Genomic DNA, 23,887 nt, shown 5'->3' on the forward strand with positions numbered 1-23,887 from the left:
GGAATTACAGAAGAGTGGGTTTTTGCCATTGGTACAAATCTGGGTCACGTACAGCTGTCCTTTTCCATTTGTGTTTTGCTGTGGACCGTGATTGCTTAGTTGTCTAATCCGTGTGTCATCATCCGAGTCTAACAATAGATTTTATTCTAGAATACAATTGTTATATAACAAAATTCAGTATGTTGGAGAAAAAGTCAATCAACACAGTTTTAAGCATTGTAGTGTCCTTTGTTTGTAGGGATTCAGGCATAAATGAGCATTTGTCATTTGACTCTTCTGGTGCGTTTCCAGCATCCTGTGCTTTGGGCATGACACATCAGAGTTGATGTTTATCTTTTATTACCTGCCAGGTCCCTCTGGAAAGAGCCTCCATGGAATTCATCATCTGCAGTGTTTGTTTCAGGTATACATATAAATACATGTTGAATGCATTTGTTGGGGGATACTGTGGTTTCCAAAGTCGACTTAAATAAAAAAGTGTGAGATGAATGATGAAGGGGACCTTCTGCAGGAGGTATGAAGTTAATAGTTAAAATGTTATTTACCAAAATACTGACAGCAAAGCTTTTTATTATTCTATGTCAACTATTTGTGTGCCAGTATGAATAAGGGCAACATGATTATACTTGTTTTATGTCTGCTTTGGAGAAGTTTGTGAAGAAACTGTCTCCTCTACTAAGCATTGAGTTTATAAATATAATAAAAGTGAAATTCAGAATTTGCATTAGAACAGCTCACTTAGTTTGAAAGATCATTGAAAATAACTTCATTAGGCACTGGGTTTCAGAAGCGTAAGGATGCTATAAAATTCTTTAATGCCTATTTTGGTTGTTATTAAGAGCACAATCTTTGTTTTTCTCGAAGCTTTTGTCTCATTGTAATAAAAATGGTTTGAGGTTAAGTGGCTAAAAGTGAGAACCCATTTTCAAATTATAATTGAAATGCCTGGCATTTTAAATAGTGATAGCCTCTCATCTGCTCTTGAATATATTAAAATACTCAGTTGTCAACACGTAGCATTTCTTCCTAGTTTTTAATGTGTATGTACCCAACTTCTACTCTTGTATTTCTGACAGACCATTCTGCAAGACTGAAATGTAGGCTGGGAGGCACGCTGTGGTCGAGTCTGGGAGGATGTGGGTTTTCTTTAGATGAAATTAAGAAAATAAAATACAAGAAGCAAAACTACTATGTGCAAAGCACAGTGGCAGACAACGCCCTTTGTTTGAAATAGTGGCAGAGAGAGAAGAGACCTGATCCCCACTCCTCCATCTAGTGGAGAAGACATCTAGACGATTAAGGAAGAATGCGGTCACTGCTACATATAATTAGCATGGGCAGTGTGCTTTGGGATGGAGACAACAAATGTACTTTCCACAAGAAACTGGGTAACAGTATGTGAAGAAGGGACTCACTGGGGAGTAGCTGTGGCTCGTCAAGCAGTGTCTTGTCGTTGTCAAAGGCATCAAATGACGGATTTGTTTGTTTAATCGAACGAATTTATCTGCAAGTAAATTTGTAGCTGCAAATGATGGCTTAGAGAAAGTAATTAGTATGCACATTATTACTGTTTTGAGATATTGGTGTCTAATTATTCAACTTCTTCTTGGTCTAGGTTTTACTACTCGTGAGCCAATGGCAAAACTGTGTTTCTTATCCCCACCTCCTGTAGTTTTAGCCAAGGATTCCAGGTGACCCAGCTTTTGTGAAAATCCTTAAGAGTCACAGTCTCCCAAGACCAGTCTAGACCGATGTTGATTGGAGAGTAGAAAAACTAGCAGTGTGATTTTAAAGTACACAATTTTCACAGCAAGAGACAAACCCTGTCTCTTGGGGAAAAATTCCTTGATAACTGGGATAGAACATTATATTTAATAGATATAATAAAAGTGAGCCTTGGTGTCCACTTGACCCAACTCTCCATTGAATAGCCCCTGTGCTGCCCTGTGTAGGGTCATATTCTCAGGAAGAGAAAGGATATAGGAGGAGGGAGGAAGATGGTGTGTGACATTCCATTTCCAGTTAACTAATATCTGGAACAGGACAATGATTTTGTTCCATACCAGATGCTCTGGTGCCGTGAGCAGCCGCAGCATGAGGTTAACTGCAAAAAACACAGCAGCTGAACAAAGGCTCGATGAATCAAAAGGGCAGATTGTATGTGTGAAGAAAATCTCCCAGGATGATTACTTCCCCAACATGAACAAATTCCTCGGTAGAATCTTCAGCGAAAATGAACAGTTACTAATCTTAGATTTGGTATTTCCCTAAAGAATATTTTACTGAGATTCTCTATTGAAAACAATGTCATAAAGTCCTGTATTCAGCCAAATTCTTAGCAGTAGTGAACAGAAAATAGATCAAAAACACATTCTTATTCCCAAAAGTAGACCCTATGTGTGTGTGAAGTTGCAAATTGAGGGAAATGGCAGCACATCATAATAATTAAAATCTATTTATCAAAAGCCTTGTGTGTGGTCCTGAGCTGGGTGATATTGCCAAGCGAGTTGGGGAAGATCTGTTCTCTGCCCTGTAGATGATGCTTATGCCTCAATATCGGTGAGGTAGACACAAAGGAAAACACCTACACAGGTAGACACAAAGGGGTGATGCTTCCATATTGCAGGAAGAATGCATCCCATGTGGGTGAGACCAGAGGTTCATTCTGCTCTGTAGCCTGTATCATCTGTGTGTGTGTGTGTGTGTGTGTGTGTGTGTGTTCGTGTGTGTTTGTGTGTGTGTTGGGTCATTAAGTGCAGCACTGTGGGAGGTTATGACTGATTTTCTAGAAGTAGGACTCAAGGCTAGAGATTTCCCTACTGCAACTTACCCAAATTTCCCCTGCTTTATGCTTGTCTGTGCAACTCTATAAAGACTTCCTGATTCTATTTTTATATTTTATACATGTTTGGTCTCTTAAAATTCAGTTTTGTTTTCAGATTTCAAGGTTTTTAGTTCATTTTATATTTGTTTTTATTTACCTCGAATCTATATCCCTTTAAGTGCCTCTCTAAATGTTAAAAATTAGGACTGTGTTTCACATGCAGTGGTTAAGAGTATACTCCTCGAAACCGGAATGCCCGTGTTTTAATCTTGGCTCGACTACTTACTATCTGAGTGAGATGTGACAAATTATTGGATTTCTTTGTGCTTCATTTGGACGTTAATAGTACCGACTGCAAGAGATTTTGTGGAGAGATTAAATGAATTAATACGTGTTCAGTGCTTAGAATAGGGCTCAGAACATAGTGAATAACAGGAGTTATTCATCATATATACTTTATTATGTTGTAGATGACCAGTAATCTCTCCCCTAAGTTTTCATTTTTATAGCCTTGTAGAGTTTTGCACTTCTTCTTTCACACAGTAGAATTTTATTTGCCTTTCCGTATGATAATAATAACAATTCTATGTGGTATACATTTATATAAATAAACACATATTGATTCACTTCTAGCCCATTAATGTTTTCCTACGGACAGTGACTAGAACTATATTTAGTATTCTAGCCATAAGCACATCATATTTTTTTTAAAGATGGAACACCTTCTGCTGTCACATTTAAAATACTCTTTTTGATGAGCCCCAATATTTTTATCTGCAGCAGCCTATTAGCTGATATCTTCACTGACAGTTTTATAATGTTCTTGGATCTTATTTCACACTGTATTATAGAAATCATTGCCATAAATATATTTTACATACTATATGTATATTTAAATTTTTATATAAATCTTCTCTCACCTTTGAAACATATTTGTTGCATTTCTGCCCATCACAAAGCCTTAAAAAATTACTTGGATCCTATTTACACTGATATTTTTGAGACAAAATCTTCATTTCTTGGGAAAATATGGAGATTTCTTTTTTAGTAAAAAAGAAAGCCGGTGCTAGCACCAAGTTCAGGTAATTGGCCAAATTCTTAATCCTTTATTATTTTAGCTTCGTTTGTTATTTAGCTTCATATTGTGAAAATAACATGGTGTTAGACGTTTATAAATCATTTTTTCCCTCTCTGAAACTATTGGCTATGCACACTTTTCTCGTATACAATGTTCTGTTGCAGATTTTGCATTGCCTTATCCCCAGAGGCGAGATTTGTTTCAGGCTTGTTGCTGCTGTTGCATATTTTGCCATCTTGTTGGGAATGGAAGTGAGATCCAGAGCTCTTTGCATTATTTACATTGTGACATTTCTTTCACATAGAAGCTCTTTATAATGATGGCTCCTCTATAATTCTTGGGTAGAGGTGGATAAATAGGTGGAACAAGGTTCCATCTAACCTACTAACTTGGATCTAGGTTATTTTATTGCAAAAGTGGTGAGCATATGTGGTGGAAGAAATGGAAACTCTCTAGGTCATTCCTGACATTTGACTATCTAACCCTTCTACCCCTTCCACAAATGTGCTCGAGGATGAGAAGCTTGACCTATATACAAATAGCCCATCCCATTTTTAGCCATGATATTAAGTAAAACTCTGCTTCTCTGTAACTTCCAAGAAATTTATCTGTGTTTACCTTCTGTGCTTAGTTTTACCTCAAAAGATAGGGATGCTACTGAACTCTATGTTGAATTGTGAAGTTAAAAAAAACCAAACACTTGAATTTCCTGCTGCCTTTTATATAAAACTGCTCAATATTTAGTTTTTAAGCAACATTTTTAGTTTTCAATGTTTTATTGCCTGTAAATTTTGTAAATAGGATGAAAAAATGAAAGAAGAGTTTGCAACTACACATTTGGATTCTGCTACTTGCTAGGTGTGAAGTCAGAGGAGTTACTGCAACTTTCAGAGACTTAGCTGTTTCCTCAGGAAGATGGTTCCATAGTACTTTCCTCATTCATATGATATACCTATGCCACTTTTTATCATGTACTATATTTATGTTCAATGGAACAGCAAGTAGCTCATCTTTATCTCTCACAGAGCATCCAGACCTATATGCCTGGCCTCTTTTAGATATTCACTAAGCACTTGTTGAGTAAATGAATGAATTTCATACAGAGGGTGGCCCCAGTAGGTCACCTGTCAACAAGGGGTATGAATGTACTATATCTATTCTCTTCAATTTCTCTTTTTGGTATATTTCAAAATATGTCTAGTCCCAATCAATATTGACACGTTAAATCATTACTAGGAACAATTATTAAAGAACTTATATTAGAAAAAGAACCATTATAAGAGTTACTTGGAGTAGTAGAAACAACTCTTTCTGAAAATATTTGCTTGTCAAAAATCTAAAGGTTAGAGGGAAACAGAGGACTCTTAGTGTTTTTTAAGTTTTCGATTTTACTTTATGAGCTTCTGACCTTTGAATTTTTGCAATGAAGAGTATTACATTTGTAATAAAGAGTAAATTATAACAAAAATCTCTGGAAATTCCATGTATTCAGATGGAATCTCCTAAAATGCAATACAGTTTAAGGATTAAAATTCTTTATAAATATGCAGTTGAAGGTCTAGTATTAGGGATAAGTAGATCTGTGGTTAATGTCTCCCTAAGAGTGTCTTATTTTCTTTAAGTTGGGAAATGGTGGTCATTTGGGTCCGTGTCCTTAATGATCTCAGGGACTCTAATTTAGTGTAAGACTAAGGTGACTTTGCAGAAACAGCTTGGTTGAAGGAGTGAATCACTTACTAGGCCATAAGGAAGTGTTCTAAGTTTTCAAATAAGCTTCCAAGTGATTCTTATTTATCTGGCTGGTGAACTAGAGAACTAAAAAGGAGAATACTTTGGACTGGCCTTGAGTAAGACAGGGAACAGGTCAGAATAGAAGAAAACATATTTAATTACTAAGACAATAGAAAGCAAATATTTTGTAGTTTTGTTTTTTTTTAATTTTAGTTTATATTGTTCCTTAATGTTTAGAAAATTCATTTGAAATATCACATGTTTTAGTTATGCTATGAGGAAGCATAGGAAATAAGATTTTGTTTATGTCTTAAAGGGAGTAATTATAACCTTGAAGATAAGGTGTGGCTTTGAGGATAAATACAGTGAAAAAATCTTGAAAGAAAGGTGGAATTAGTGGGGTAAAGGGACAGAGTCATTGTGGAGCAACTTGTCACCAGCAGTGCTTCTTTTTCTCTTACCTCTTCTTCAGAAAACTGAAGGAGTCCATGTAATATTTTATCTAGGAAAAGTGTTTTAATTACATCAACCTTCTAAGTTATCATCAGATCCTATTGGACATTCAATGATATTTCATTTTGAATCATTCATGAAGGAGAGATCTGAGTCAAAATTTCCTTCTGGCCTTATATTTCAACACGGTAGGCTTTGGTTGTCATTCATTTATTAGAAAATATTTACTCAATTCCTATTTTATTCTAGTCAATATGTTCAGCTCAATGATACATCTAATATGCTACCTTCTAGGGGTCTCCAATCCCTTAACTAGGTTCCCCTTGTCAGTCTTTCCTGAGTTCGTTTCCTATTCCATCTGTCTTGGATTCCATATCTCATTATTTTAGTCTTTCTTGCAAATATCCTCAACTTATTTTTGTTGTTGTCTTCCTAAGTTTGTATCCTCACCAAACCTCAATCCTGTGTTTTTCACTTCTCTGAAAGAGCTTTGCTGCTTGAAAAATAGTTTACCTGTGCAGATTTGATGCCACTATAACTTAAAAATCTCCAGTTTCTGTGGGGCACTGAACACTTTTGTTCCTTGAGTTGGTTTTTTTCACCTTCTCTGCTAGGACGACGGCAAACCATTTCCATTCTCCTTAAAGCTTTAGTCTTCCAGATGTATACTGTCTGAGCATCTCCCACCTAGCAGAGAAAATTGGAAGCTCCGTAACTGGCTACCTTTCTTATCCAGAAGAGATAAGAAAGATCAAGGATTTAAAATTAGTTTCATTTTCAGATTCTGCCACCTACTGGGTCAACTTAATTGTCCTGAGGCTCAGTTCTGTCATCTGAAATTCCTCTGTCCTTTCCTCCCCCGAATTTTCCTTTCCTCCTTACTTTTTCTCTTCTCTCCTCCTTCTAACATTCTAGCTTCTTCTCTTCCTCTTATGGAGGAGGATATATTAAAGTTAATCCCTTCATTTCAACTCTAGTTTCCATCTTTTCTACCCTTTCAGGGACCTTGCTTTATCCTTTTTCTTCTCTCTTCAACACCTCTGTTAACTCCTTTCACAAAGCACTTAAATATGTGTAAGTCTGTTCTTCCTAAAAGCAACATAAACTTTTCTTAGTCAGACCCCTATGCACTTTCCCAGTGGTCATTGCGTTTGTCTCCTTCTTCTTCTTACTTTTGAATTGTATCTCCTGACTGTCTCCCTTTGATGGTAGAGAACATTTCTGGCATGCTTATCGTATGTAGACCCTGGACGAAGCACCTCTCATTCCTCCTCAACTCACAGCAATCTGGCTGCTGCTGACATCCTCCCACCGAACCTGCTTTACCGATGCCTGGAGGGACCTGGGTCGCAAATACAATGGTCTGGTCTTCATAGCAACCTTGTTTATAGTTTCAGTAGTAGGCCTATTGGTGCTCCCTTCTTTTAATACAGCTTTTATTTCTCGTTATCAATGAAACCACTGTGTCCAACTTTTTCTTTCACCTTCTGGTCATTTTTACTCTGACTGCTTTTTTTGGGATTCCATTCCTATGTCTACTTAGTCAATACTGTTGTTTCTCAGTTCTATCTCAGTCCTCTTATTTTCTCAGTCTCTGCTCTTTCTCTTAATGATTCCCACCACTTTCAGGGCTGTGCTTTTTTCCTTCCATTTTATCTTTTGGATTCTGACCCATATGGCCAATGCTTGCTGGATGCCTTCAGATGATACAGTTATCGTAGATTCCATGTATTCAGAACAGAACCCAGCAACTCCACTCTCAGGTCTTGTCCTCATTCTGGGTTCCCTAGTCAGAAACCTGCCTGGCACCTTTGACCCTCTGTCTCTTGCACCTCCTATATCAAGTCCGTCACCGAACTGCCAAATCTACCTCCCAAATATATCTGTAGTATGCTCATTTTCTCCCCCACAGCGGTTACTGTAGTCAGATCAGCATCATCTCTACCCCAGATTGCCCAAGTGGATACTGGGGCTCTAAGTAGTTCCTTGTTTTATAGCTGCAATGATCCTGAATTCTAGAAGGACACCTAAATATAGTCTTGGCACCTAAGGAGCCACAATACTTAGGTTAAACTAATCATTGCCTTTTGGTATGGAGAAAAAAGTATACACATGAAGAGTTAATGATACGGAGAATTATTTTACAAAGCACTAAGTAAGATCTCTAAGAGGAGGCTAAACATTTACCAGTTGTGATGAAGAAGACAATAATTATGAGTTATTTTAAACAGATTTAAAATTTAGTAAGGGATCTACTTTCACTGGGAATTTGAGAAAATTAGCCATCTTTGAATGAAGTGGCTACAGCAAATTGTCCAGGGGGTTAATTTTGAGCTGTGACCAGAACAGCAGATAACTGTTTCCCTGGGACAAACTAGATAATCGGTAAGAGCCTAGGAAAGAAGAAGACAGTGTGGGTCAGAGGAATGATAAAACTAGTTTTGCATGGATGGAGATAACATTTGTGCATAAAAGTGGCCAGCTGTGGAGTCTGCAGGGACTGGTGAGACCGGCCTTTGCAGGGTCTCAGAGAATACTAATTTGAATTTTTCCTGAAGGTGATGCAAAATTGTGGAAGTATCCCAAGCAGAGAAATTATAAGACCAAAATTGTGATTTAAAGAAACACCATGGGCAGTAGTCTGGAGGATGGGGAGAAGTAGAGAACGGAGGGAAGACAGTTTCATGTAACCATTCTGGTAATCCAGGTGACACAGATAGGAAAAGGAAGCACTCATTTTTAAATGGTGAATTCATTGAACAGAATTACCACAACGTATTTAACTCTTCCCACTTCAATGTGTGCTGCTTTCAAGTTTTTGTTATAACAAAGGTGGCACTGGACATGCATACAACTTTATATATTTTGTATTATAGTCTTAGAACAAATTGCCAGAAGTAGAACTAGTAGTTAACAGGTATGGATATTTTTAGATTAGTCGATGTAAGTTTGTGATGTGTTCTTTGACGTATCTCTTCTGTAAATATTTTGAATACATTTTCCTCCCTTTTTCTTTGAAGAGCACACATTAAGGAAACTGAAGGCATATTCATATTCTTTTACATTTGGTAATCATTGATCTTTTTTACCATTATTTCTAACAGAGGTTAAAACTTGATGAGATTTTTTTGGCTTGCTTTCTTTGTCATGCACCCCTATCATTAGTGAAATCAGAGTGTTTGGGAAATGCATTAATGATGATACCTCAGACTACAGCCAGTATACAGAGGTTTTTAAAGTATCGATAGTAAAAAGGTAGCTGTTAGTGAAAATTAAAATCAAATGAATAAAATCAGTGATATTTAGAATCTAAATAACACCAGTTAATGCATTGAAGGGAAACTCATTAGGTCAAATTAGGGTCTAAATTTAATGGTTGGCAGGATCCCTTTAGGTGAAACCTCTTTTAGTTAATTTGATCAAGCCACTGAGTTGAAATGCAAAATGACAAACTTATATTAAACCATAAAACAACTTTCAAAAGAAACAGTGTGATGAGCAAAACATGAATAATGAAAATTCTTGTGATATGAGACATTCTTTAAGGCCAGTCCCATGTATGAGTAAATGAGTCATCTAATGGAATGATAGCAGAAACATTTCTGAAGCAGGAAAAGCTTCTCTGTTGGAAACGTCAAATCAAGTCAGGATCAGCCTGTTGTAGTAGAATTTGGGATTGTCTGAATTAAGCATGAATTAGATTTGCATATTTATGCCATGCGATCAAAATGAAATTGCATATCTGTACTTATGCTTGTGGTTCTTCCAACCTGGTTTACCTCACCTCTATCTTCAGCTTAAGTGTCCCTTCTTCTTTTTAAGCTTGGTCTAGTTTCCCTGGCTGTCCAAAGACAGTTTATAAAATACTCTGCCTGTTTAATAATAGCAGTACCACAGAGTGTGAGCATGAGTATATCGGTCACAGTACCCTCTCTGAGAACCCTCAGACTGCTTGATATACCCTAACCTCTCTGAGAGGTTCTCCTAGTTTAGTGTTCAGAATCTAGAGCTGTTCAGATAAGGGATTAGTGCCTGACTTAGTAAGAGCCATCTCCCTTGAGTCAGGGAGGGGCCCACGTGGTAACCTAGAATGAGGTATCTTCCCAACAGAGATCCCCAGTAACGCATGGTGCGTAGGTAATAATAATCAGGATTAACATCTGTTTAGTACTTACTATACATCGGGCACTGCTTGTCCAACGTAATGGTGCAACCAGGAGATTTGTAAATTGGAAATATACTATTGAATGCGTGATAAATGGTGAAAAGTTTCTAAACTAGTTGGTAAGCAGGTGCTGATAAGAGTCCCTTAAGGCTCCTCTCAACCCTCTTTTTTTTTTTTTTAAAGATTTTTATTTATTTATTTATTTGACAGAGAGAGACACAGCGAGAGAGGGAACACAAGCAGTGGGAGTGGGAGAGGGAGAAGCAGGCCTCCTGCTGAGCAGGGAGCCCGATGCGGGGCTCGATCCCAGGACCCTAGAATCATGACCTGAGCTGATGGCAGACAATTAACGACTGAGTCACCCACGCGTCCCAACCCTCTTAACTTCCATAGTTATCCTACTAATGCTCTTGGGCATTTGGACCTTTCCATGATCCATCAACTAAAGAGTTAACATCTGGCCCTGTAGGGGTTCTCTAGAACCCTGCCCTGGCTTCCCAGCACCCCAACAATGACACAGGGGTATTCTGATGGTATTCATTCAAGATGCATTAAGTACTTGAACTCTGGAGCCAATTGCCTGGGTTCAAATCTTAGCTCCACCAATGATGAGAAATGTGATTTTTGAGCTAATTAGTCTTTTTTGACTCAGTTGTCCTCATATCTCAGATGAAGAGATAATATATTTATCTCAAGGGGTTGTTTTTGAGACTAAATGAATTCATACGTGCAAAGTATTTAGAAGAGAGGTGACATATAGTAGATACAACAAAAGCATTTTTTGATTTTTATCAGCTATCATAAGAGCTAAATGTTTTGAGCATCATCTCTCAGTACCACATTAGATACCAGTGCTAGGGAAAAGATTCGTGGCCACGGCTGCTGTTCTCGTGCCGGGGCCTGTAGAAAGGCTGCATATTCTTTTTTTTTTTTTTAAAGATTTTTTATTTATTTATTTGACAGAGACACAGCGAGAGAGGGAACACAAGCAGGGGGAGTTGGGAGAGGGAGAAGCAGGCTTCCCGCAGAGCAGGGAGCCCGATGCGGGGCTCGATCCCAGGACCTCGGGATCATAACCTGAGCCCAAGGCAGACACTTAATGACTGAGCCACCCAGGCGCCCCGAAAGGCTGCATATTCTGAACTGCATTCAAGTCTTTTTGAGACCTGGCTGTGTGGAAGTTGAGAAACTTTCTTTTCTTCTTTATTCCCTACCTTATACCTTAAATTAATTGCCAACATTAAAAAAATCATTAAATTTCACACAAAAATCCAGACTTCTGGCATTCATTGGAAATTTGGAAAACTGGCAACACTGGGTCCATGTTTTGTCATGGCAGTGATAGGCTGGAGCCAAGTGGGGGCTTCTTCCCGGAAAGAGGTCTCAGCTCTGGTGGTTACTCTCCAGCCCTCTGCGTCTCTTTGTTATCTGTCTGGTATTTGAGTTTGCTATCTCTGAACTAGGGTGACCCTAAACTATGTCCCTTTCTTTACAACACGGAAGCCTTAAACTTCTATAACAACATTTGATTGCCTGTACTAAATTATAAGACTGTTTATGAAAGATACCATATTTTATTTGGTTTATTTCTTTGACTTTGCCTTACCATAGGAGACTGCCCATAGTCCTCACTGTCTGGATGGATGAAGTTTAAGCTGGTAGTGACTTAAGATGGTTTTAAGCCTTATACAGAGAAGAGTTATAAAAAAATATGCAAATGAAAAAGAATATATAATTGAGGAAGTTGAGTCAACACGTTTTTACGAGTCATACAGATAATATTATATAACAGAAGTGAAATTTACTCCAGTTCAACTGTCTGGCTATAATGATGTGGGAAGCTCCTCAAATAATTCCCATTCTTCCTTGGCAGTCATATGACCTTGAACAAATCACTTAACCCCTGTGGATCTATATCTGCTTTGCCAAAATGTAGGTAATAATAAATGTTCCCTTGATGTTGTTGTATTAAATGAAATATAAAATATTGCCTGGTTATGAAAATACTTGTAAAATATATATATTTTATATATATTTTATATATATTATATATTATATATATATATTATATATTATATATATATATGTTATATATATATATAATATACTTGCTGGGTATATTTATATTTATAGCAGAGTTTACAGATGAAAATAACAAGTCTTCAGAAGAACTTGCTACTTAGTGGAAAAGTCAAAATTAGAACCCAAACTTTATGCATCTTGGCTAGTCGGCTTTTTTACTGAAACATTATCATATTGTAACCAAATACAATTGAAAGATTTAGGAGAATAAAAACATTCTACCGGGGGCAGGGTAAGCCAGGGATCCAATAAATTAGGTTCAGCTGTTAGAGCTGTGTCTATACTTTGATCATCCTTGTATATAAAAAAAAAAATTCAAAGGACTGAGCTAAATGTATTCTTCATTTGAAAAAAAATTCTTTGGAGCATCTATTATGGAGTCAGAGGCATATATTATGACTTAGTTCTTGGACCTTTACTGATGAAAATCTCAGGTTAGTAACTAGGTGAATTGTCTTGGTTTTTTCTTAAACTTTCCCTTTTGATCTGGTCTATATGAAAGCAGGTGAATGTTATTAAAATGAACTTTCTCTAAACTCAAATCTCTGGCATTTAAAAAGTAGAATGGCATTTTGGAAATTGGAAGTCCTGTTTGCAACCTGCATCTCTCATTCACTATTGTGGTCTTGGGCAAGTTATTCTGGGTCGCACTTTTTTCATTTGTAAAATGGAGATTCTATTACCTTGAGGTTTATGCTGAGAAATGTGCCTGACAAAGTGCTCACTTTCAGCACATTGTTATTCAATTGCAGGTTAGAGTTTAAAGCTGAAAGAAATCTTAAAGTCTATCTCATTTGATTCCTTTAATCTGTATGTGAGAGGATCCCCAATGGGTAAAACGAACACAAATGTTAGTCTGTTCAATTTCCTTTTGTATTTATATACCTGACCAAGTATTTCATTTCTAAACAAGACTTCTCCTTTTTTTTTTGTTTTTTTATTATTATATTATGTTAATCACCATACATTACATCATTAGTTTTTGATGTAGTGTTCCATGATTCATTGTTTGCGTATAATACCCAGTGCTCCATGCAGAACGTGCCCTCTTTAATACCCATCACCAGGCTAACCCATCCCCCCAGCCCCCTCCCCTCTAGAACCCTCAGTTTGTTTTTCAGAGTCCATCGTCTCTCATGGTTCGTCTCCCCCTCCGATTCCCCCCCTTCATTCTTCCCCTCCTGCTATCTTCTTCTTTTTTTTTTTAACATATCTTTTTTTTTTTAAAGATTTATTTATTTATCTGAGAGAGACAGAGAGTGCACGAGTGCATGCAAGCAGGGGGAGGGGCGGAGGGAGAGAATCTTCAAGCAGACTCCCCGCTGAGCCCAATGCTGAGCTCGGTTTCAGGACCCATGAGACCCAAGCCGAAACCAAGACTCAGAATCTTAACTGACTGCGCCAGCCAGGTACCCCTAAACAAGACTTCTTAATAAAGCTAGGGTCATGTATTTATAAAAACACTTATCAAAAATGTAATTACATAATGTATATTTCTGGCAATGTAATTTTAGAAATGGTGAATATGTACAATAAGGGTAGTATATCACTGTCAGAATTCTATCAGAAGTGTATTGGAAAAATATTTAAATAAAATAATAAACTGCTAGAAAAAAATAAACTACTATATCTCACAATAAGTATCACATCATCCAAATACAAAATTATCTGGAGTAAAAGGGAACAAAATTTTCTAAGATGTGAAATTTTAAAATGAAAAAAAAGATTTTATCTTACAAAATATATCTTTTTAAACATAGTAACAATAATAACAATGTGTCATAATTACATATAAATACAAGTTAAATTATTTTTTCTTCTTTTAGCTTTTGGAGGCCGAATTGGTATTGACAAATGGGTACAGCTGTTCCCAGCAACCGCTCTGGACACATATTTAGAATTGCTCCAAGATATGGAGCCTTTCAGAATCTGCTCTTCAAAAAGACAATAGCTCAAAATGTTAGACTATGGTTTTTCACCCTGCCCCTGCCCCTTTCTTCTCCCTTCAAACTATAAGGAGGGTCTGTAAAAAACCTAAAAATATCGATGTCAGCTTTTTTTTTTTCTTTTTCTTCAGTGTTAGCTTTGTGTCCTGGGATGGCAGGGGTGATGCCACCCACTCCTGGTACAGAGATGTCTGAGCTCTTCCCCCCTCGGCCTCTGCTTCACTGCCCACCTCCTTGCTGGGAATAGTCCTTGGCAGGTCTATCAAGGAGTTCTGTCAAGGATTAGAACTAGATTGTACAAGTTAGGTTATTTTGTTTGAAAATATTTTTTAGATTTTCCCAAGCTATAAAACTGTTTGAGTATAACACTTGTTTTACACATACAAAAAAATAGTATTTTGTGAATGTAACTGCTTTTTTGAAGTAAAGTAAATATTGATGCAATAAGGATGAGGGTGAGAAAAAAGAATAAAATCAAATTCTTCAGCTACTTGTACTTTTGGTCAGAAGGTTAGAGATTCTAAAAAAGATGGGAATCATAAAAAGAGGACGTTGAAGCCAAATTGGGTTTGGTAAAATACTTTTAGGAATGAATAATATAAAATATCCCAGAGTAAAAAATAAAGATAGAAATCTTCACTAGTTGGATAAGATCTTAACTTATTTAATGACACTCCCATACCACATACAAAAGGAGCACAGAATATCCTGACTGTAAGCAGAATATTGGGCTTCTTAATTTTGAATTATTCAAGAGCATGTGGAAGTGACAAAATTTACCTCATTATCAAAGTCTCTTATATTCCCTTGAAAACTTAGCTCTCCAATTGTCATACTTTCTTGACATCCAAATTTAGTTGCATGCAAGATCTGTTATTTGGCTTTTTGTCTATGAATTATTACAGGATACGAGAGATGAAGGTAATGAGACTGAAGCCAGCAGGATGAGTAAATTAAGAAGAACAAGAAAGAAAGTCACAAAACAGCATGTTTTCCCAACTGAAGTAGGAGAAACGGATATATCCAACTCAAAAGGTATCTTCGCTACTTTGATCCCTCAGGAATATGATGTCAGTGACAATCTCTATTTGGTTCTCCTTTCATAAAATTTTTCTTTTCATCTAAGGGAGGAGCAAAAACAAAGAACTAAAATTTATTTCTACATAGCCAACACAAAAGATAGCAAATGTAAAGGTTTAACGTAAATATATAAAATTAACCATTCAAAATATTCAGAATTGAAAAGGAGCAGAACTAGGATGGTAGTGAGGGAAAAAAGAAAGAACACAACAGAAGGAACATATATGTAAGAAGGGAATCCTATTTCTTCTCTGAGACCAAGTGTAAAGATTTGGGAGACAACAGTAAAGATGTGGAACAAGTTTTCATATCACTTGCTGGAATTCCAACTAGACTCAATAGATCTGAAACAGTGCTGGAACCAGGAGTTAATCAAACAAGAGACTCAGTCCAGGAACAGTGGTGTTCCAAGGCAGGGGCAGTAGGAATGGCCAGTGCATGGTAACAGTAAAAAGCAATCAGAGTTGAAGTTTTCTACGGACAACATACCCCTTTATGGCCCACAACCAGGGCAGGCCATTCTCATTGCCCTTCATTTGGTATGTCATTGCCTGGGAATACATTATTTTCTCAAAGATTCCTCTCCATATCATGTTAAAAGACAGTTGAAAACAAAGGCAGTGTGTTTTAACATTTTTTTCTTTATTTATTAAAGAAAGGATCAGAAACCAAATGGTGTGCCACAAGGTGGGGGATGTGAGCAAACCAGTTGTGGGACCTGGCTCGGCAGACTCTCATCTGCAACAAGATGACAAGGACTCCGAGAATCAGACAACAGTGATAAAACCATCACCCCTCCAAACATCAGCCAGTGCTCCTTGTCGTGAATTTAACACAAACTCCAACCATACTGGTAAGGACTCCGAAACAAACTGACATATGATTCTAGCCACCAATCCCAAATTTGTATTTGAATTAAAGATAATGTGGCATTGACTGAGGAATGTTAGTCTGGGAGTCAGAAGAATTTATACACCTATCATTTATAAAAGACTTTATAGTTTTCTTTAACCACTAGGCTGCCCATCTAGAAAATGGAGGGGTTGCAATATATGATCTTTCTGGTCTTTTCTAAAAGTGAATTTTCTTATTCTAAGTTTCTGGCTTATCAATAGTGATATAACTATTTTGGCCTATCAGAGTATTGGTTAAAAATCTTTGGGATCCAAGTTAAGTGCAAACTAGTTAAAATGAGGTATTTATTCCATAAGGGAATCTGTGAAGACAGGGTTGAACAAACAAGGTTTGGAAAGGTAGAAATAGAGCAGGGTGTGAAGTTAGAAGGCCACTGTCCACCAGGCTACCCTCACTACTGACACCAATTGCAAGTTAGGGAATTCCCCAAGACTAACCCTAGTTTTGATAATTTGCTATAAGGATTCACAGAACTCACTGAGAGCTATTATATTCAAGGTTATGGTTTATTACTGTGAAAGAATACAGATGAAAAGCAGCCAAGGGAAGAGACCCAGTGGGGAGAGTTCTAAGCATGGAGCTTCCATTTGTCTTCTCCCAGCGGAGTCATGGACAGCACCACTCTTTTGGCAATGATATGTGAAAATATGCATGGAATTTTGACAACCATGGGAAGCTCACCTGAGACTTGGTGTCCAGAATTTTTTGGGGGGCTCCATAGTGGGGCTTCATGTGGCTGACCTCAGTCTCCAACTTCTCTGGGAGTCAAGCTGATACCACATGACTCAAAGCTCCCAGGATAAGTGACATTATTAGATTTTCTAATGTGGCCCAGAAGCCCCAGAAGCCACAAAGACACTCTTGTCATGCAGGACATTCCAGATTATCCTCCAGGAGCCAAGGGTAAAGAGGTCTCCTTTGACAAGGTTAAATTCTTTATGACACACGGCCTAAGGAAGAACTAGAGCCTGGAAGTGAATGCTGTCAGGATTCCATACATATTCATTTTCTATTGCCAGCATAATGAATTACTACAAACTTAGTAACTTAAAAGAACACAGTTCGTTATCTTTTAGTTCTATATGCCAGAAGTCTGGGCTGTCTCCTCCGGTTTCTCTGATTCAGATTTTGCAAGGTTGAAGTCAAGGTCTCGGCCATCTGGATTCTTATCCAGAGATTCTAGGGAGTGCGTTCAGATTGTTGGGAGAATCCAATTCCTTGGGGTCATAGGATTGAGGTATCTGTTTCCTTGCTGACTGTCCACTGGGGTGGCCCATAGCTCCTGGAAGCCTCTCTCTGGTCCGGTGTCTCAGGACCAAGACAATCCCTCAAATACTTATGTTTGGAACCTCTCGAAATTCTCCTTCTTCCACACCTCTTTTCTGCTTACAGCTGGAGGAAGTTCACTGCTTTTAAGAACTCTGGATAAACCAAGACAATATCCTTATTTTAAGGTTTATAGCTTTACTTGCATTTGCAAAGTCCTTTTGGGCCTGCAGTTTAACATATTCTGCAGGTTTCAGGATTTAGGATGTGAACTTCTTTGTGGGCAGTTCTACCTATCATGGCATCTCTCATCTCTGCATTTCTCTGTGCGTTGGCTTCGTGAATTTCTCCGTGAAATGAAGATGAGCACCGACAGCCTAGCGTCAGGCACTATCAGTCCAAATGCCACAGGGGCCAAGTAAATAATACAAATGACTGAGATGGGCTGGTGTAAGGAAACGGTCAGTGAGGCTGGCTTGTGAGAAACTAGCACAGAGGGGCGCCTGGGTGGCTCAGTTGGTTAAGCGACTGCCTTCGGCTCAGGTCATGATCCTGGAGTCCCTGGATCGAGTCCCGCATTGGGCTCCCTGCTCAGTGGGGAGTCTGCTTCTCCCTCTGACCCTAACCCCTCTCATGTGCTTGCTCTCTCTCATTCTCTCTCTCTCAAATAAATAAATAAGACCTTTAAAAAAAAAAAAGAGAGAGAAACTAGCACAGAGTTTGACAAACTGTGGCCCACAGGCCAAATTCAGCCTGCTGGCCGTTTTTGGTAAATAAAGTTTACGTGTTGTCTATGACTGCGTTTGTGTTACAATGGCACAGTTGAGAAGTTGCAGCAGACACCGTATGGCTTACAAAGCTGCAAATATTTACTCTCTGGCCCTTTATAGAAAACATTTGCCAATCCTGGATTAGAGGATATATGCCCTGTTTCAGGCCACCTCAGAGCTCTAGCCAGTGGTTGCTATGGAGAAATAACCACCCAGTGTTACCAAATTTAGTGTCTTCAAGAGAAGCTTGAACTCAAGATTTTTGTACAAAATTTTCAGATATGTAGGTGTTGACTATTTTAAAAGTTTCCAAACACTGGGACAACTAGTAAGAAGACATCTGCTGGCCACATTGGCTCTTCTGGAGTTTGTGGCCCTTGTTTTATATACTCTTGAATGTACTTTTCCCTTTTTGAGTTGGTATTTCTGAAAGCTCAATGTCTATTCAAGCTGCCTTTTATAAGTGACCATGGCTTGTCACACACAGACAACATTTCTCCAAGGCCTTCTAGTTGCTATAGAGCTTTGAGGTTTTATTTTAATTTTTCATTTTTTTTAGTGTTTTCTTATTTTTTTCCCCTAAATACTCACAGCAGGAAAACTTCCTCTGTAAAAGCAGATTGATTTAACTTATTAGTCCTCTGAGGGGATGGGAAAGGAGAACACCTCCCAGGAACCATACTGTAAGAAAAACAAATGAGTCCCCGAACTAGCAATTATCTGCCTGCTATTCATCATGTGCATCTGGGAAGGTCTGACCAAAAGGTTTAATTGTAACTAACAAGTATGATTTATTTGAAGAAAAGAAATTCAGACAATGATTCAGTAAGAGTAGTTGATTCTTTGAAAATTAAATTAGATGGGATAGAGTTCTCATATTTGATGAAAGAATTAAACTTTCAAATGAATAAAATGATGCTTAAGATACTTACTGAAATATGTGATGCCAATTTCCACTTGTTAATTAGACAAGGTCAAATCACCCAGGGTGTATTAATTAATTAATTTACTCACACACCCCGTTATTAAGGGAATAGTCATTGAGCATCTGTGATATGGTTCTATGGCTGCAGGTACTGGGGATATAGCTACAAGTAAAGCTGAGCCCCTTTTCTCCTGGAACTGATATGCGACTGGGGAAGGAAGAAAGTAAGCACGTGATTCTACAATACGGTGGGTGGGGATGAGGACTCTGAAGAAAATGGAAATGGGATGATATATTACTATGGGCTGAATTGTGTCTCCCCCAAATTCACAGGTGGCTGGAGTCCTATCCCCTCATCCCTCACATGGTGGCTGTATGTGGAGATAGGGTTTTAAAAGAAGTAATTAATGTTAAATGGGGTCTATAGGGTAGGCCCTAGTCCAACATGACTCGTGTTGTTGTATGAAGAGAAGATTAGAACACACAAACAGAGGGAAGATCATGTTACAAGCCAACGAGAGAGGCTCTCAGAAGAGACCAACACTGTTGACACTTTGACCTTAGACTTCTACCCTCTGGCACTGTAAGAAGATAAATTTCTGTGTAAGCCACCTGGTCTGTGGTATTTGTTATGGCAGCTCTAGCAAACTAATACTTACTGTCCAGCCATAGTGCAACTTGGCGACCTTCAAGTGAATCAGGGGTTAGACCTGTCTACGTTGTGATCAAGTCTCATAGAATTAATACTCCAGGTGATTATGTTTATTTATTTTCAGCACTTTTAACCATGGCAAAGTATTCTGCCTTTGCATTTGATGGCATATGTGTTGTCTATAGTTCTTCCATTCAATAATAAAAGCTCTATGGGGGCAGGGCTTTTTCTGGCTTCTTCCTAGAGATATGTCCAATATAAATAGTACATGGTCACTAAACAACCTATCTTGAGTGGATGCATTTTTTTTTTATTTTAAAAGAATGCATATTTATTGTAGAAACATTAGAAGATACAGATAAGGCAAAGAACTAATAAGATTGTCTGTGATCATATTACTGGTGAGCCCATGACCTTGCTCCTTTAGTAGGAGATGCCTACTGATTTTTTTTATGTTTTTTATGTTTTTAAAATATTTATAGCTTGTATGTAATTCCATATTATTTTTAGAATACTGTTTGTCTGAAATTTTCCATATTTTAAAATGCTATTTATTTTATTTTCTGTAAGGAGAATTGTTCAACTTGGGCAGAACACCCAATTCTTCAGGATAGGTTGGGAAGACAGCAACTGCTAATTTAGCATGAAACATTTTAATTGCTACAGCTTAATTGTTTGTGTTAAATGGAAGGTAGTTATAAAGCCTCAGGAGTCTCAGAGTAGCCAAATGTATCAGTGACAGGACATTATCTCTAATATGTTTGTATAGGTGGAACCAGTAATTTGTTTTCCTCATGCTTCATGTACTTAAAAACTACTTAATCTGTGTTTTTAAACTGTCAATCTTTATGCTTATTTTTAAAGCCAATTATATCTCAAAAAAGGATATTCAGGTATCACTTTAAAATTATAGGTGCTCAACATCGGTGACGTGACAGATTGATGGGTATTCAGATCAGACATGATCATGGTGCCATTACCAGGGGTAGAGTAATCGTGTTCACTTTATGTGTTTAAGAAGCACTTATATGGTGCTTAATGTCTGCTAGGAACTGTTAAATAACTTGCTTAATCATCACAACAAGCCTATGAAGTGGATAATATTGTATCAATGAGAAAGCCCAGGCTCAGAGAAGTAAGAAAGCGTCTAGGGCACAGGCAGGATTCTGAGGGAGGCAGATGGTGTCAGTGTTTGTGTTGAATCTCTGTGGTCTGCAATCTCTTCTGAAAGTTTGGACGGTAGCTGACATTTGTGATACCTACTACGTGCCTGACCTTTTTATATGCTTTGGATATATTCATTCATTTTATGGTAATGAGTCACCCACTGGGAGTTAAGAGGTCTGGTTTGTAGCTTCAGTTTTGGCAATGAAGTGAGAGTGATTTGGACTACCTCGTTGTACCTCTCTAGGACTCAAGCCAGCAAGTCGGTTGGATTAGGTGATTTATTGCCAAACTCTCTTCTAGCTCTGAAGTTGTAGAATTTGCAGTCTATCTTAAATATACATATTTAGGTTTTTGGTTTTAAAAATTGAGTAATCAGTCTAGACTTTTCATCTCTTACACTCTCATCCTTGAAAAACAATTTTATTTGCTCATTTATACCCATATTAAGGTTTAAATTTGACAGAGACATGTAGATGTCTTAGATTCAGATGCCATTATAAAGCCCTTTTGGCAAACAAAACAAAAAACAAAAAATGCAAATCCGCAGAAGATAAACAAAAACCAAACAATTTTGCCTTTAATCATACAGGAACTTTTAATTTAGGTATTACCAGTTAGTTCAAGAAGCTCAGGCTTTTTGATGATAGTCCTCTGGTTACAGACTTGTATGGTGCCTAAGCTATCAAGTCATGCAAACGTATCCTACCTTCCACAAGCAAAGGCATTTTCCGTTAAGTACTTACATATGATATTGCTCTATGCTTATTCAAATAATGTTAACTTACCCTTAGCCCCAAGTGCTAAACAATCTCTTAGGCTGTTTAGAGACCACGTTCTTGGGAATATGGTCAAAGCAGAGTAAGAAAGGTAAGATCTCCAACTGTAGGTCAATGACATGAGTATATGATGATTTTGTTAACAATCATGATGCCTAAGTCATTACTCTGTAGCCTCCGTTTGTTTTTCAGTTCATCATGATCTAATGACTTAGGGCCATCTTCTATTCTACAGATAACACCAGGGACGGCACTCAAATTCCGACCACACCTTATATCTCCTCTAGAATGAAGCACATTAAACAAGAGATGTCCAAAAATCACCTTCAGTTTGTGCGATTTGAAGCAACAGACCTCCATGGTGTGTCCAGATCTAAGAGTATCCCTGCGCAGTTTTTCCAAGTGAGTTTTACAGGTAGAGTTACGATTGAATGTAATTTCATGACCACGAGCAAGCAAATGGTCCTTACTACTCTTTCTTATTTTCTTGTAATCTATACAGTAATTAAAGCTGAAAACCAATAATTTATTTTGTTTTTTCCCTTGTCCCTCCCCAAACACGTTATTGCTCTGTAAGGAGCTGAACATATACTTTCAGGGCCCAAATAGCAATTCCTTTACCCAACAGAAATACAAAAGTAATTAAGACTGGTAATTTTAGACTTTCGGCCTTGAATAATTTCCCTCCATAGAATTATCTTTTCTCTCTTACTGCAGTTATGGAGATTATATTTTGTTTGACATGAGAAAATTGCAACAGAAGACCCAAGAGCAAATATAAAATGAAAAAAAAAAGATTAAATAGAAAGAATTTGCTAGATAAAAAACATATCCATTTCAGGTTCTAATTCTGATAAGAAAATACTCTATTGTTGTTGGATGACTTAATAAATATCATTAAGTTCTTGAAAATAGTGATATCAAGAAATATTGTATTTTTGGATATGTTTTGAGACTTTCTGAGATTTTTTTCAGTTTATGTCATGTATTTGTTTTAATGAAGGATTTGTTGTGTCATTGAAACATTTCTTAGAAGGAAGGGACATCTGTTAGTATTATATATGAAAGTACCAAAGTTAAGCAACCTCTAAGTTTATTTTTAAGGTATATCTTACTTTTATCACTTTAGTATCCAATTGTAATTTTCTCATTTGCTTTATGTTGGGAAGAACTGGGCATCTTCAAAAATACTTTTTAAAAGAATTCCAACAGGTTCAAATTTGTTTCTTAAAAATGCTCAACTTCACTCATCATCAGGGAAATGCAAATCAAAATGACAATGAGATCTCACCTCACACCAGTCAGAATGGCTGGTATCAAAAAGACAAGAAATAACAAGTGTTGGCAAGGATGTGGAGAAAAGGGAACCCTTGTGTACTGTTGATGGGAATGTAAATTGGTGTAAGCACTGTGGAAAATCACAGTATGGAGGTTCCTCAAAAAATTAAAAGTAGAAATACCATACCATCCAGTAATTCTATTACTGGGTATTTACCCTTCAGAAATGAAAACATCAATTTGGAAAGATATATGCACCCCTATGTTTATGGCAGCATTATTTAAAATAGCTAAGATATGGAAGCAGCCCGAGTGTCCATTGATAAATGAATAGCTAAAGAAGATGTGGTATACATATACAATGGAATATTTCTCAGCCATAAAAAGGATGAGATCTTGCCATTTGTGACAACATGGATGGAGCTAGAGGGTACTAGGTTAAGTGAAATAAGTCAGACAGAGAAAGACAAATACTATATGATTTCACTTACATGTGTAATCTAACAAAACAAATGAACAAACAAACTGAAACAGACTCATGAATGCAGAGAACAAACTGATAGTTTCCAGAGGGTAAGGGGTAGGGGATGGGTGAAATAGGTGAAGGCAATTAAGAGGTACAAAACTTCCAGTTATAATTAAGTCATGGGGACGAAGAGTACAGCAAAGGGAATATAGTCAATAATATTGTAATAACATTGTATGGTGATAGATGGTGACTACACTTATCTTGGTGAGCACAGCATAATGTGTACAATTGTCGAATCACTATGTTGTAC

The 23,887-nt window shown here is 37.4% G+C and overlaps 1 protein-coding gene across 2 annotated transcripts in view; it reads left to right on the forward strand.

Moving 5' to 3' along the window:
* The first annotated feature begins 296 nt into the window (after positions 1 to 296).
* Positions 297 to 23,887, forward strand: part of LGSN (lengsin, lens protein with glutamine synthetase domain) — a 29,129-nt gene continuing 5,538 nt past the window's right edge. The window contains exons 1-4 of one of the 2 annotated variants that reach the window (XM_032410141.1): positions 297 to 403; positions 15,185 to 15,314; positions 16,015 to 16,212; positions 22,066 to 22,232. In XM_032410141.1, the coding sequence (XP_032266032.1) occupies positions 326 to 403; positions 15,185 to 15,314; positions 16,015 to 16,212; positions 22,066 to 22,232 (573 nt within the window). In that variant the 5' untranslated portion in view covers positions 297 to 325. Of the gene's footprint in view, positions 404 to 470; positions 515 to 15,184; positions 15,315 to 16,014; positions 16,213 to 22,065; positions 22,233 to 23,887 lie in introns of those variants that run through there. The other variant, XM_032410142.1, reaches the window with a different exon arrangement.

This window comes from Phoca vitulina, unplaced genomic scaffold (assembly GCF_004348235.1).
Source record: "Phoca vitulina isolate PV1807 unplaced genomic scaffold, GSC_HSeal_1.0 scaffold11, whole genome shotgun sequence".
Classification (NCBI taxonomy): Eukaryota; Metazoa; Chordata; class Mammalia; order Carnivora; family Phocidae; genus Phoca; species Phoca vitulina.